The 15417-nt window shown below is 40.3% G+C and overlaps 3 protein-coding genes across 9 annotated transcripts in view; 2 read left to right on the plus strand and 1 right to left on the minus strand.

Moving 5' to 3' along the window:
- On the minus strand, positions 1 to 15067 carry LOC121895541 (interleukin-17 receptor B). Of its 5 annotated transcripts, none has more exons than XM_042408783.1 (11): positions 14991 to 15067; positions 14815 to 14894; positions 14691 to 14715; positions 13709 to 13822; positions 4574 to 4680; positions 4209 to 4341; positions 3760 to 3801; positions 3617 to 3646; positions 2559 to 2648; positions 1808 to 2100; positions 1 to 1452 (listed from the first exon to the last, which is right to left on the minus strand). In XM_042408783.1, exons 2-11 carry the CDS (start codon positions 14878 to 14880, stop codon positions 1018 to 1020), a joined length of 1335 nt encoding a protein of 444 aa, XP_042264717.1. In that variant the 5' UTR covers positions 14881 to 14894; positions 14991 to 15067; the 3' UTR covers positions 1 to 1017. The 5 variants fall into 5 exon arrangements, with proteins under 5 accessions (XP_042264717.1, XP_042264715.1, XP_042264716.1 ...); XM_042408781.1 differs by having other exon boundaries at positions 3760 to 3804; XM_042408782.1 differs by having other exon boundaries at positions 3760 to 3804; positions 14815 to 14915; positions 14991 to 15050.
- Positions 8671 to 13702, plus strand: LOC121895540. Its single transcript, XM_042408780.1, has 2 exons — positions 8671 to 9899; positions 10966 to 13702. Exons 1-2 carry the CDS (start codon positions 9115 to 9117, stop codon positions 11903 to 11905), a joined length of 1725 nt encoding a protein of 574 aa, XP_042264714.1. The 5' UTR covers positions 8671 to 9114; the 3' UTR covers positions 11906 to 13702.
- Positions 15042 to 15417, plus strand: part of chdh (choline dehydrogenase) — a 17752-nt gene continuing 17376 nt past the window's right edge. Inside the window, exon 1 of one of the 3 annotated variants that reach the window (XM_042408777.1) lies at positions 15042 to 15120. The gene's annotated coding sequence lies outside the window, so the exon portion shown is untranslated. The other 2 variants (XM_042408779.1, XM_042408778.1) reach the window with 2 other exon arrangements.

Here is a 15417-nt window from a genome sequence, read left to right on the forward strand (position 1 = left end):
TAATGCTTATATTTTAATTAATGTTTCTCAATGCATTCAAATACTACTTGATGACACAATTCGAAGGACAATATAAACCATCAGTTTTTTTATAACCAGTTCTTTTCAAGGTTGCAGGGCGCATGAACCTATACCAACATCCAGCAGTAAGAAACAAGGTATACCCTGAAAATCTGCCCGGTATATCACAGGGATAGCATAGACATGAAAAAACATGTTCACATTTACAAGCAATTTATAGCTTCCAACTGTGGACAGAAACCGGAGACCATGCAAACTACTTTGCAGTTGGTCAGGTTGGGTTTGCGCTCAGAGTCCTCTTGCTTTGAGGCAACAGTGCAAACCACTGAGCCACCATTCAACTTTATAAACTGAGTCTGGATTAAAAAAGTTAGCTAGGTACATTTTCCAAAGAGTAGTAAAAAAAATTCCATTAATATTTCACAAGTTATAAAATAAACAAAAAATCCTGAGGGATTTGATGATATAATGTAATAAATATAACATCTAGCCTTTAGCTTTAGTTGGTAGCTAATTAGAAAATGTATTCTGGTTTCTTTAATTAAAGCTTACAGATTAAATCATCATAACAATCAAATACAGTAAATGAATTATTTCTTACATCTATTAAGTAACAGACTTTGTTGTGCTGGTGTTCATCCACCTTGAAGCAGCTTACAATTTCTACATGATCATGACGACAGATGAAACGCTAACAGAGCATGTCAGTGGCAGGTTTCCACACCTTCCTCCTCAACGAGAATAGGCAACTTTGGTGTTGTAACAAAATGGATAAATAGACTAGTAGGTGGTGCTACATACCAGAGATGAAATACTGAGTATCCACCTTGCAGTATTCAACTCAGTGTTTTGCTATTCAAAATAAACAGGTCTATGTCAGTAAAAAAAATAGAATAAAAAATACATTTTAGAAAACAGCATAATGAAATCACTTTTCTTTGACTAATTCATTGACCCTTTAAACTATATCAGTCTAAACATTTTCATTACACACGTTCAACCAGAGGTGATCACAGATTTCAATGGTTCTGCCTCTCCGTGAATGCTTGGTTGATGTCCGCTTAGCTTTTCTACAGTTTCTCTTAACTTCACTGTACTCTTCTCACTGTAGGAAATCCGTGGTCTTAAGATCAGATCTGATGTCTTCTTCTTGTCATCCTGCCTCTGAGTATAAAGACTCTCACAGAGCTTGTTCAAGTCCTTCATCAAACAAAAACTCTTGCAGGACCCCAGTTCCAGCGGCAGGTTACTGGGCCTCTTGTCCTTCTGCTCACCCAGCTGCACCACCCAGAACCGAGCCAGCTCTATGGCACTCTTCGCATGACTTGCCACCATGTTGAGAATCAGGGGGTAAAGGTCATGAGCTGCAGCTGGGATGGTGGGTTCTGGGGAGCTGTGACTGGGAGGAGAGTGGCTGGGCTGTGAAGAGGGCTGAGAGAGGAGAGGAGAGGAGAGGAGAGGAGAGGAGAGGAGAGGAGAGGAGAGGAGAGGAGAGGAGAGGAGAGGAGAGACAATAAATTACACATAATTACAAAATGTCAAGGATTTCCCAGGCATATACCAGGTGAACTCCTGGTATATACATATCCATACATGAGAGCTCAGAGGTCATCTCCTTTTGATGTTCAGTGGCATGTACTCCATTTTTTTCCCACTTTACTTTTGTTAAAGTTAAAGTTTTGGGTTACATCATACAATACAATAAAAACAATCATCACTAAAATCACTTCTAGTCAGACAGTAAAAAAATTAATTATAAAAAATGAGACAACTTTACAGTCTCTACCTGCGGGCAGACGATGAGCACTCTCTCTGCAGCCTTGACCTGTTCTGCCAGCCAGCGCATCGGCCCCAGCTCTGCGATCCTCCCCTGCTGCCACATGTCGATAGCCACACTGCAGCCGCTGTGCCACTGCAGGAACTCTGCCAAGGCTACCACAGCCCGCTGGAAGGCCACATTCTCAGCAGGGTAGACCACGAGGACAGAGACAGGAACCATGGGACATGTAGACAACCTTTCGAAACTCAATGATGTGGCGGAGTTTGTTCCACAGCTTTTATCTTGGGAGTTACAAAACACTGGAAAAGAGTGGTAAGGTAACCTCAGCACAGGGTAGCAGTGTCAAACATTTTACATTTAATATGGAAAACACTGATACATATGAGTCTTTAATCAAACCTTCAAATTTAGGATGTGAAGCATGTTTCCATTTCAAGATAACAATAAGACCTCTTGCCAGTAGGGTAGTTAAAGCTAAGGTCTTTGCAATCTGACAGAAAGATTGCTGTAAAAGTTTTTGTAAGTAATTGATGACATATACAAAGTATGTGTACAAGATTGGCAGATGAGCCCATACATCTGTTACAAGGGAACATTTTTGCTAATGTGGCATTGGTATAATACATTCTAGATCAGATTTTGCATTGAAGTAAACCATGTTGCTGAGAATAAGTTCTCATTTATCATCTGAAATGTTGGTGCCAAAGTCATCTTCCTTATAAATGTATGTTTTAAAAGTGTTTAAAAGTCTATTTACAGAAAATGATGCAAGTAGTCAGGATCATCAAACCGGCCAGTCCTCCAAAAATGGCTGCCACCACTATGCTGGTGAATGGTGTTTTTGGTTCTGCAAGGAAAAACATACACTTACACACAAAACACATTCCTTATTTTACATCATGTAATTATATTGAGATTCAACTGATTCACTGTATGTACTGACGGTGCATTGAAGTCCAACTGGAATCAATTTAGTTGTATCTTTATGCAAAGATGTTTTTTTAATTTTAATGTCAATCATTTTTTTATTATTTAAGGGAAGAAAAAAAGATCTTTGGGGAAATATTAGAAATGCCCTCATTCCTCTAAGCAACTGGAGGGGTGTTTGGTGTCTATGTCTTGACTGACTGGAGCTAGCAGGCTGACATTCAGCAGTAAACAAACTTACAAGCCATGGGCAGACAGTGTGTTGTTCTCATGAAGAGTAAGGACCACACCAGCATCGTCATTTTCAGCTACATTTATAAGGTGTTTAATGTGCAGCAGCTGAGCAGCTACTTAACTATCTAGCCTGCAAACTGACGTTAGTCTGTCTTAACTGACTTTTCCTCAGTGAATGTTTGTTTGGTGGTTCGTTCAACGAGCTGAGGTGCGGGACAAGATGTGTGTTCATGTTTGTAAGTTTGATAAGAAGGAGGCTTTAGCAGGAAAACTAATGTGTGTTGTTCAGAAACTGTGGCTCTTGTGTTGCAGGTTGCTGTCAGGCTCAGTGTGACCATCAGTTTATGAATTCACGGTGATGTGAATGGAGCAATTTTATTGACTGTATGGAAAAACTTCTCTATCTACATAGACGGAAACACAAACCACCATGAAATTAAAAATATATATATATATATATATATATATATATATATATTATATATATTATATATATATATATATATTTTTATATATATATATATATATATATATATATATATATATATATATATATATATATATATATATATATATAAAATAAATTTATCTGTTTTGGTTAAAGAAAAAGAGAAAAAACTTTCAACTGTACTTTCAGTAATTGTGAAGTCTCACCTGAAGTAGGAATCTCAGTAGTGATCTTAACTGGAGTGAAATATTTAAAAAGTATTGTTAGATAGAATAACAACAACATCTTTGTTATGAATAATGATTTATATACACACATACACACTTGCACAAGACATGAGATTGCTCACCTGTAGTAACTTGAGTAGAACTTGGGGTTTGGTGTGTCATACCTGCTGAGAAAACAGACACTAAGGCTGAAACATTTGAAAACTTTTCAGTTCATGCTGCCTGTATGGAAACAACAGAGTAACCATGACTGAGATTACAAAACATATTTATGTCTTTTACATATTTTATACCCATCATGTTTGATGATAAGCCTGTAAAATGTACTCAATTCATTATTCTGTACTATCAAAACAACATAGTTTGAGTGCAATGTCGCTAACTAAATACTTTTGACTTGCACTAAGTTTCATGCCTGACAGTGTTAACAAAGTAACCAAAAATACTCAAATGGAAATGTAATAAATCCAAACATTTTTTGCTTTTTTTGTTTGTTTATTCTTGCTGTCTTTACTTTTTGATGCTTCTTTGCTGGGTATCAATAAAGTAGTGAATTAAAAAATGAACTTACGTTGTGGTGTATCAGGTATTTCAATATCGGTATATTTGTAAGACGGACCACTCCCATGTGGTGGCAAAGGGAGATTGGCAGCGCCGATCGCGTTGAGGCCAGTGAATCCGCTTACTAAATGATGAAACCATTTCTAGATTTGAAAAGATGACAATAAAAATATGTAATTAGAGAGCATTTGATCTTTTCACCTTCACAGTCCTTTCGTAAGTCTATCATTTAAAACACACGTTGTGCGGACAATCACTGCTTAAACAGACTAAAATGTATTTTCATTCCTATTCAACATCCCATAATGATAAAATGTATCAAAACAACAATTAATATGTATGGATTATGAATATAATCATGTGGCTGTATGTTACCTGCTTTGAGCCAGTGAGGTTTGTCTCGGCCAAAGGTGGGTTGTATTCACAGAAGTACGCTGATACGCTACCTGTGATACGAGTGCCTATCAGATATTCGATACTAGCTGCAGGGAGACAGAAAATGACAGGGTTTGTATCAGAGTTCACATTATCAGTTTATCAGCTGGCCTTCAGTAGTGTCCTCAACTTCATATATGTAAACTGCAGTGAAGGCTTGTTTATCCATATTTTATTAATTCTTTTAAAAGTTCAACATCTTTTGTTGAACATCAATTTGAACACCTTAGTTTTTCTCTAGCATTATGTGGCTTTTGCCTCATACATAAAAGCCTTTAATTATTCTGGGTTTCAGTGAAAAATTTCCATGCCCAGTGATATAAAATTGAGGAGAAAGTGTGTCGGCTGACTTTCATCTTTGACATGCTCTTAAGAAATCTGTGGCAGAGCATGTAATTATCAATTTTGAATGATTTCCATTATTAAGTTATTTCATTACATCCATTTTGGGGAATTTTCACTATTTGCAGTAAACCACCTTGAAGTTCACTGAAGAGAATCTGAAACCTCTAGAAATGTTAAGCAAGTTTGACAGTCTTGACTAGCGCTGCAACTAAGGACTATTTTCACGATCAGTTTTTTGGTCCTAAAAATGTTGAAAAATGTAGATCACTGTTTCCCAAAGCCCAGTTTGACGTCTTCAAATGTCTTGTTTTGTCCACAATCCAAAGATCTTCACTTTACTGTCATAGAAGACTAAAGATACAGAAAATATTCACATTTGAGAAGCTAGAATCAGAGAATTTTGACATTTTTTCTTAAAAGATGACTCAAAACAATTAATTATCAAAATAGTTGGCATTTATTTAATAGTTGGCTGCTAATTGATCAATCAACTAATCATTGCAGCTCTAGTCTTGACACCATATTTACTGAGGAAACAGAACTAAGAAATTCTTTTACCAAACAGACATTAAATAACTGAGGGACATCATTACCAGTTCATGCACTGAGGTTACCAACTTGACCATAGAGAACAACAACCTCAGAGTATAATACATCAAGGATACCATGTTATGGTATTACCATGACTGTAGGAGCCATGAATGGATTAATTTTCAAGTTTGAATGAATTGCAAAGTTGTAATTTTTTGTTTTATATTTTGGGTTATTTTGGTTTATTTATTATTGCACGATCACAGTGATTGATAATCAGGTCACATGGATACGGGCGGTGATATCCTATAGTTAATATAAGCACCTGTTCACCTGCATGCCGACTGGTAAGAAAGAGACAGAGGGTGAGTGGGTCGTCGTATTTTTTGTTGACCGCTGTTTACACCTGATCGCTGTGATTATTTTGAGTATATTTTGTGCACGTTATAATAAGTTGAACCTTTTCATTAATAAAAGTTATTAAACTTATTTTTTGATCTCGGTGAATCTTTTTGGTTGCGTGTCAGACAAACGGCAAACAAGGCCCAACCTCAGCCTCTCAGCGACTTTTACATTGTTGCCAGTAGTCGCTACATTTTTGTCAACAAAAAACGGCATTAAAATAAACATCACCGGATGGCGCATGGGCTCAAGGATCGATTGGAAGGGGATTAAACAAAGCGATCGTCGGGGGTAAATGACTGAAGAAGGCACCGGCTGTCAACTATTACAACTTCAGGAGCCGCAGTCAAAGCCAACCACAGAAGCCAGGTAGGCTTACCGGTGTTTGTACGCATTAAGCTGTGTATTAATGGAAGGAATGCGGCTTGCATATTCACTGCTGTGTGTCCGCTGGGGACGACTGACTGATTGATTACCGGTTGAGAGGTGGCTCACCCGGAGTGTTGGCATTAACCTGATTGTATGGATTCCCGGTGCTGAATTATCTCCGTGGTGCAAAAATAAGGAATCTCTGCTTGGTCTCTTTGAAGTTGCCGCTGCGCTGTTGATGTTGAAATGTTTGCTGGATGAATTGCCTTTCGGTCTGTGGATGTGTCCTTAAATGCACAAATAATGTATTGGAAAAGACATCGAAAAGGAACTCAAGAGGAAAAATTAGTCAAATAAATGCTGGTGTTGCAAGTTCTCAAATGGAGTGTGGGAAAAGAAAAGCTCAACTCACTGCAAAGGCGTTGGTGAATAAAATTGAAAAGCTTCAACGGGAACGCAAACTGACTGAAAATAAAATTAAAGGGCTCATACCACAATTGAAATCATTCATGAAAAAAAGGGAAAATGTCTCTCATGTACAACCCCTTTTAGAGAGTTTAATTAAACTTTGTGAAAATGCCAACATGTCACATAATATGTTGATTCCTTTACTCCCAGAGGATGAACAGAGGAAACAAAATGAATGGTTTTCCAGCATTGTGAAATACAGCAACACATTTAAAGGGCATGTTGAACAGTGGTTGAGTGAACCAGAGGAACTGCTCCACAATGACAGTTGTGTTCAATCTGATCCTGTTGGAATCAATGAAGATGTGTCTTTTCTTCAAATAGCCGATGAACCTCAAGTAATAATGCAGGCTGCATCCATAATCATGACAGATGATATACAAGATAATGTAAAGCCAAGTGACAGTGTGTCAAATGTGGGAAGCAGAGTGTCCAGATCACAAAACTCTGCAACAGGAAGAAAGTCTGCTGCTTCTAGTATTTCATCTGTACGTCTTAAAGCTGAGGCGGACTTGGCAGCTTTAAAGATAAGACAAAAATTATTGAAGGACAAACACGAACTGGAAGAAGAGGAGGAACGACTACGTAAAAGGAAGGAGCAGCTTCAACTGGATGAGGAAATTGCTACACACATGGCTAAGCTAAATGTGTTCAGATCTCAGAGCATCCTAAGTGGGAAAACCTCTATAACAAAGCAATCAGATGGAATGAATTCTTATTTGGAAAAAAGACAAGGAAAAACACAAACCCTCAGTGCTAAGGCAAATCCATTTATTCCACAAATGTCACAAAAGGAAGTCACATGTGACCACCTGGATACAGGAGCAAGGCCTGAGGAGAAAAATCCATCTCAGTTCTTTCATTTGAAGCCTATGTCTGTAGGGTGCCATGAACACCTGCAACATTCAGTGTATCATGATGCTCAAGCAACTACACAAATGCAATATGGAAATGTGTCATATGCAAATATGGGTCCAGAAAATGAAGACCAAAACAACATGCTTGGCATTATGAGGAAGCAAAATGAAATCACTACACTGTTGATACAGCAGCAATGTCTTTCATCTTTGCCCAAGCAAGATATACCAACCTTTTGATGGTGATCCATTCAAATATCATGCATTCATGAAGGCTTTTGAGGATGGTGTGGAAAGGAACACTGTGAGCCACAGTGACCGACTCTATTTCCTGGAGCAGCACACTAAGGGTCATCCAAAAGAGCTTGTTAGAAGCTGCCAGCACATTGATCCAGAGAGGGGATATGTTAAGGCTAAGGCTTTATTACAGGACCAGTTTGGAAATGAGCAGAAGGTTGCATCTGCATACATGGAAAGGGCTCTGTCATAGCCTCCGATCAAAACTGAAGATATAAAAGCTCTTCAAGATTACAGCTTTTTCCTCAGAGGCTGCTGTAATGCCATGGAAGAGGTGCAATACTTGCATGAGCTAGACATGCCTGCCAATATGCTGGCTGTTATAAGGAAATTGCCTTACAAATTTAGGGACAAGTGGAGAACTGTAGCCTGTGAACTGCAAGAAAGGCGTAGCCAGAGAGCTACATTCATTGACATCACTAATTTCATTGAGAGACAAGTGAGAATCTTAACTGACCCAGTGTTTGGAAACATACAGGATGCTCCATCGCTGACAACAAACAAAGGTGTAAGCAAGCACAATCCACAATCTCGTTCTGGAATTAAAGGAACTAGTTTTGCTACCACCGTAGCCCCTGTGGGAAACAAAACTCAACCTGGAACCAAAGGGAAGGAACATGTTCAAACTGAAAGGAAGACATGTCTTTGCTGTGGAGGAGGTCACACATTGGATTTGTGTCCTCAGTTGGGGAAAAGAGCACATAAAGAGAAGATTGGCTTCTTGAAGGACAATGGTGTCTGTTTTGGCTGTTTGTGTATCGGACACATCAGCAAAGATTGCAGAAAACGGATTTCCTGTGCAAAATGTGGTCTTAAACATCCAACCATACTTCACATTCCTCCAAAGGAAAAGGAATCTGACCTAGCTGAGAGGAAAGCAGAGGTGTCAGTGGACAGCACTCTGGTGTCAGGTGGTCTTACTGCGGCTGGTGATCATGATTGTAAACTTCCCATAGTTCCAGTGCAAGTTAAATCCAGAAAGGGGAGCAAGATTGTCACCACCTATGCTTTCTTGGACCAAGGCAGTACAGCAGTATTCTGTACAGAGTCTCTGATGCACAAGCTTGACCTTACAGGGAAGAAGGTACATATTCTTTTACAGACAATGGGCCAAGAGAAAGTTGTGAGCAGTCACATCAGGAGGGCCTGGAGGTAGCTGGCTTGAATGAGGAGCACTTCTGTGAACTGCCCAAGGCTTACACGCAGGTGTGCATGCCTGTTCACAAGGGGAACATTCCGAGACAGAGTGATCTTCAGAGATGGCCTCATTTAAAACATGTCAATTTGCCTGAGATTGAGGCAGGGATTGAGCTGTTGATAGGGACAAATGTTTCTAAGGCCTTGGAACCATTGCAAGTCATACGCAGTGTTAATAATGGACCCTACGCAATAAGGACGATGCTGGGTTGGACTGTGAATGGACCACTGAAAGGAGACAGTGGAGATGCAATGGACTGTGAGCAGCCAGAGTTACAAGTGAACAGAGTGTCAGTTGTGTGTTTGGACGAACTTTGGCAGCAGCAATTTAAGGCAGATTTCCCTGAATGCAGCATGGATGAACAAATTGGCATGTCAAGAGACGATCAAAAGTTTATGGAACTGGTCACAAACTCAGCAAAGCAAGTGAATGGCCACTATCAGATCAACTTACCTCTGAGGAAAAGGGACGTTAGCATGCAAAATAATAAGAAAATCATTGAGCAGCGTGCCTTACACCTGAACAAGAGGCTTCAGAAGGATTCCTCATTTCATGCTGATTATATGGCCATCATGAATGACCTTGTTGCCAAAGGTTATGCTGAAAGGGTGCCTGAAGAGGATGTGGAACATAGTGATGGCAAGGTCTGGTATATCCCGCACCATGGCATCTACCATCCTACAAAAGGAAAGACCAGAGTTGTCTTTGACTGTGGAGCGCGTTTCCAGGGAACATCACTTAATGCTCAGCTCCTACAGGGACCAGATCTTACAAGTTCACTGATAGGAGTGGTGACCAGATTCAGGAAAGAATCAGTGGTGATCATGGCAGATGTTGAATCCATGTTTCACCAAGTAAGAGTGCCAGTGGAAGATGTTGATTTGCTGAGGTTCCTCTGGTGGCCTGATGGGGATTTAAATCAAGATCTCATCGACTTCAGGATGATGGTGCATCTCTTTGGCGCGACGTCGTCTCCCAGCTGCACCAATTTTGCCCTCAGAAAATGTGCAGAGGACAACAAAGAACAGTTCAACCAGGAAGTGGTGGATAAGGACCTACATTGTTTCTATGTAGATGACTGTCTTGTGTCAGTGGCTTCGGTGGAGGAAGCAGTGTCACTTTATCATGACCTCGTCTCCATCTGTGCTAAAGGTGGATTCCAGCTCACAAAGGCGTGATGTTCTGTCTGTGATACCTGAGAGCCACAGAGCTAATGATATGAAAAGGTTGGACATGGACCAGTATGTGCTACCAGTAGAGAGAGCACTTGGGGTGGAATGGTGTATCCAGTCTGATACTTTTAAGTTCAAGATTGTGATCAAGGACAGACCCCTCACCAGGAGAGGGATTCTCTCAACAGTTAGCTCCATCTATGACCCTCTTGGTATCTTGAGTCCTGTCGTCCTGTCAGCGAAGAAGATCTTAAGGAATCTGTGCAGGAGAGCACTTGGCTGGGATGATGTCATACCTGAGTCGGTTGCACAGGACTGGACAAGTTGGCTGGATGAACTTTGTCATTTGGAGAAATGTAACATCATGAGATGTCTGAAACCACTGGACTTTGGAGAAGTTACTACAGCACAGCTGCATCATTTCTGTGATGCAAGTGAAGAAGGCTATGGAGTAGTGACTTACCTGTTGTCATGAAATGGACACTCTCAAGTACACAGTGCCTTTGTTATGGGGAAGGCTAGGGTAGCTCCACTGAAGTCTGTTACCATCCCCCGACTAGAGCTTATTGCTGCCACCATGGCAAGTCGCATTGATGTCTTGTGGAGGAAAGAGTTGCACAAGCATCTTCGGGATTCTGTGTTTTGGACGGACAGTGCTTCTGTGCTCAAGTACATCAGAAATGAGACTTCCAGATTCAGAGTCTTTGTTGCCAACCGAGTCTCAGAAATTCGCAAGGCCTCACACCCTTCTCAATGGAGGTATGTTGAAACTGCAAGCAATCCAGCCGATGTTGCCTCCAGGGGTGTGAAAGTAGATACATTTCTCAAGAATGCAACGTGGGTGTCAGGGCCTCATTTTCTCCTTCAACCTGAGAGTGAGTGGCCTGTCTCTCCTGACGATGCTCTTCAACTTCCATCAGATGACCCTGAGGTTAAGAAAGCTGTTGCAGTGAATGCTGTACAGGTCAGAGAGGAGGTTGATGCAGTGACTCGCATGATCCATTACTTTGACTCTTGGACCCATCTGAGAAAGTCTGTTGCTTGGATCTTGAGATTTAAGACTTGGCTCTTGTCTGTTTGTCAGAAGAGGAGACAATTGAGCATGGCTCTTGCACAGTCTGACTTGGATACGGACCAACAAAGACGTTCATTGGAGAAGGACATGGAAACTTTTAAGAGAAAGACAGTTTCAAGTTGTCTATCAGTGGGGGAGCTTGAGAAGGCTGAACTGGAGATCATCAAGCTTCGTCAAAGGAAGAGGTTTCCAGAGGAATTCTCCAGGCTGAAAAAGGGCAAAAGTGTGAAGGGGCACAGTCACATCTACACACTCTGCCCACTGATGGAGGATGGTGTTCTGAGAGTTGGTGGTCGGCTCAGCAGGTCATCTATGCCAGCAGAAACTAAACATCCCATAATACTGGCTAAGGATTTACATATATCAGCCAGTCTTCTGAGGCACATTCATCAAGAGGTGGGACATGGTGGTCGTAACCACATGTTATCCAAACTGCGTGAGAGATATTGGATCACTGGTGCCAGTACAGCCATAAGGAGAGTTCTGTCAAAGTGTATTATCTGTCGACAGTTGAATGCTCAGCCAGTGTCCCAGCAGATGGCAGACTTACCTTTATGAAAGAATTAATCCAGATGAACCTCCTTTTACTGGTGCTGGAGTAGACCATTTCGGACTTTTCGAGGTGAGGAGCAGAAGGAGTGTAGTGAAGAGGTATGGAGTCATTTTTACCTGCCTGGCCATACACGCAATCCACATTGAAGTGGACACAGACTCTTTCATTAATGCACTCAGACGCTTTATAGCGAAACGTGGTCAAGTTCAGGAATTGCGCTCTGATAATGGGACAAACTTCATTGGAGCAGAGCGTGAATTGAGAACAGCTATTGAGCAGTGGAATCAGTTGCAGATTAATGGTGTTCTTCTTCAGAAAGGAATAAAATGGACTTTTAACCCCCCGGCTGGCTCACATCATGGAGGATCTTGGGAGAGGTTAATTAGATCAGTGAGGAAAGTCCTCAATTCCACTTTGAAAGTGCAAAACTTGGACGAAGACGGCCTTCACACAGTTCTCTGTGAAGTGGAAGCCATCATCAATGGCCGTCCAATTACTAAAGCATCCACAGATCCTAATGACCTGGAGGCATTGACACCAAATCTCCTGTTACTTTTGAAGACCTTACCATCTTTGCCACCAGGAGTCTTCCAGGGGACAGACATGTATGCTCATAGGCGATGGAAGCAGGTCCAGTACATGTCTGACTTGTTCTGGAAAAGATGGGTTAAACAATACTTACCTCAACTGCAGGAGCGTCAGAGGTGGTCAGGAGTGAAGCGCAACTTCATCCCTAGAGATATAGTGCTTATAGTGGATAACACTGCACCTCGTAACTCCTGGGTCATGGGAGGAGTCCTACAAACCTTTCCAGACAGGAGAGGTTTTGTGCGTCAGGTGCGCATCAAAACAAAGAGCAGCTGCCTGGACCGACCAATAACCAAAGTCTGTCTACTACAGGAGGCCGAAGCTGGATAAGGAGTGGCTGATGCACATTGTGACACTTTGACCTCCATTTTGACTCTGATTTTTGACTGACAGACATAGTGATGGTAAAGATCACTCTGATAAGACTATGTGCTAGTAACCTCTGGTCTTACTGACTTATGACTCATGTACAGGATCGGGAGGAAGAAAGAAGATCGAAAATGTAAAGTAAATTTATGGACTTTGATTATTGAGCTTTTAATTGCTTCATGCCTCCTATTAACATTTGTAATGTGAGTAATTATTATGTTATAACCTAATAATTAGGGGCTGGCGTGTAGGAGCCATGAATGGATTAATTTTCATGTTTGAATGAATTGCAAAGTAGTAATTTTTTGTTTTATATTTTGGATTATTTTGGTTTATTTATTATTGCATGATCACAGTGATTGATAATCAGGTCACATGGATATGGGCGGTGATATCCTATAGTTAATATAAGCACCTGTTCACCTGCATGCCGACTGGTAAGAAAGAGACAGAGGGTGAGTGGGTCGTCGTATTTTTTGTTGACCGCTGTTTTACACCTGATCGCTGTGATTATTTTGAGTATATATTGTGCACGTTATAATAAGTTGATCCTTTTCATTAATAAAAGTTATTAAACTTATTTTTTGATCTCAGTGAACCTTTTTGGTAGTGTGTCAGACAAACGGCAAACAAGGCCCAACCTCAGCCTCTCAGCGACTTTTACATTGTTGCCAGTAGTCGCTACAATGACATTCACTGGATAAACACTGACTGTAGGTGTAAGAACTTATGTTGTTTGTAGCAGATTATCAGTGATAATCAATAAGATACTGTCTTAAATCCAACAAATCAAGTGGTTTCATAAATTTCCATGTGGAAAAAAATATAACTATATAAGTGCTGTCTCCTACCATCAATGTTGATTGCCCAGCTTACGTTAATCATATATTTACTTCCCATTGGCACCAGCTCGGCTTTCAAATCCGCCAGCAAAGATGGAGAGTTGTCATTGCTGGGAGGAAAATCTGGAACAAGAGATAACAGTGTTGCTTAATGCATGCATTGATGGTGTCTATGTTATTTAACCAGATGTCCTCTGTTAATTCAGAAATGTAGGCTACATTTACATTATAAATTTGGCAGATGCTTTTGTCCAAAGCGATGTTCAAATGAGGTACAATCCACCAGTACATCCTACAGGAGATCAAGAAGAAGCCATTGAGAGTAAATGCCTCAATATTCAGTTCCATGTTACACCTGACACAAGTGCCACAAGGCTTAAAGGTGGTTGAAGCAACATAAAACTTCTTTTTTGAGTAAGAGAGAAAGAGCATATTAAGTAAGTGTTCTGTAATTTCTGTGACCATCAAAACATGTAAAAATCGTTATTAAATGATTATTTATATTTATATTTTTGCATAATATCCGCATTAATCTGGAAATCAGCATAATGAAGTTGAAAAATGTGTTGAAAACCAGTGTGGCTACTGATGTTGTTCAATTTCAGTCACACATTTTAAAAAAAAATATATTATTTAACCATGGCCTTCATAAAAAGAATAAAAAAAATTTTATTTCATATTAATTTCTTTCTTCATATTTTTTTTTGTCTATTTTTGACACACTTTGGTGGCTTATATGTAAGCCACTGACTTTGTGTCATCCTGTCTGAAAGAGCTACCAGCCCTGTAACAACCTCATAGGAAGTTTTAGTGTCCAATTATGATCAAAATCCTACGTAAAAACTAAATCAAACAAAATATTGGCCAACAAACACCTAGTTGGGTCAAAACCTATAATTGCTCAAATGGTGCCTTCAGATTTTTAAACTAACATATTGACATTAAAGGTCATAGTTCTACTCCAAAGTATGAATAAAATATCACAACATACCGAGCGATTCACGACACTCCACTTTCTGCAAAGAAACCCACCCCCCCCAAAAAAGATAATTTAAGTCACTGTTACTTTTAACTGAAATCATTGATGTCTCATTCGCTGAAAGCTGGGAACTTACAGTTTCCTGCGATGTCACCTGAGCCGCCACGTAAAGAAAGAATATAAGTGAGACCCTCCACATCATGAAGACCTGGCTGCCTAAAAACACAGAACACACGTCTGAGGGACAGGTACAATTTTACAACCCCGGTCCCTACCAAACTTCAGCCCTGACTAGTCCATGTAGCATCCCACCTGCTGTGTGTCAAGTGATGACTCCGTTGTAACGACTCACTGGGTTTGGTCCGTTAAAATATAACTTTACGTCTTTACGAGGTGACGCCCACACCGTGACGTCACCTCTGGTCAAACTAGATCGGGCACGGTAAGGTCCGCTTATTTCATTTATTATTTTAACTCCTCATGTCTCTCTGTGTTGACATTACCGTTACACGCCTCCGGTACCACGTTGTTTTATATTAAACGTAAATTATGTTTGTGAAGTAGGTTAACGGTTAGTGATGTCCATGTTGTGCTGCGAGCTTCGGATAAACAGTAAAACTAAACAAACGTAGCGGACAAACACGTCCCGAAAGAAGTTTCAACATCGCTGTCACCATCAGCCGAACCACTGTAAAGGTTATAAACACACTTTTAAACATCCTTTAAATCGTTTGTAGTG

This window comes from Thunnus maccoyii, chromosome 4 (genome assembly GCF_910596095.1).
Source record: "Thunnus maccoyii chromosome 4, fThuMac1.1, whole genome shotgun sequence".
Lineage (NCBI taxonomy): Eukaryota > Metazoa > Chordata > Actinopteri > Scombriformes > Scombridae > Thunnus > Thunnus maccoyii.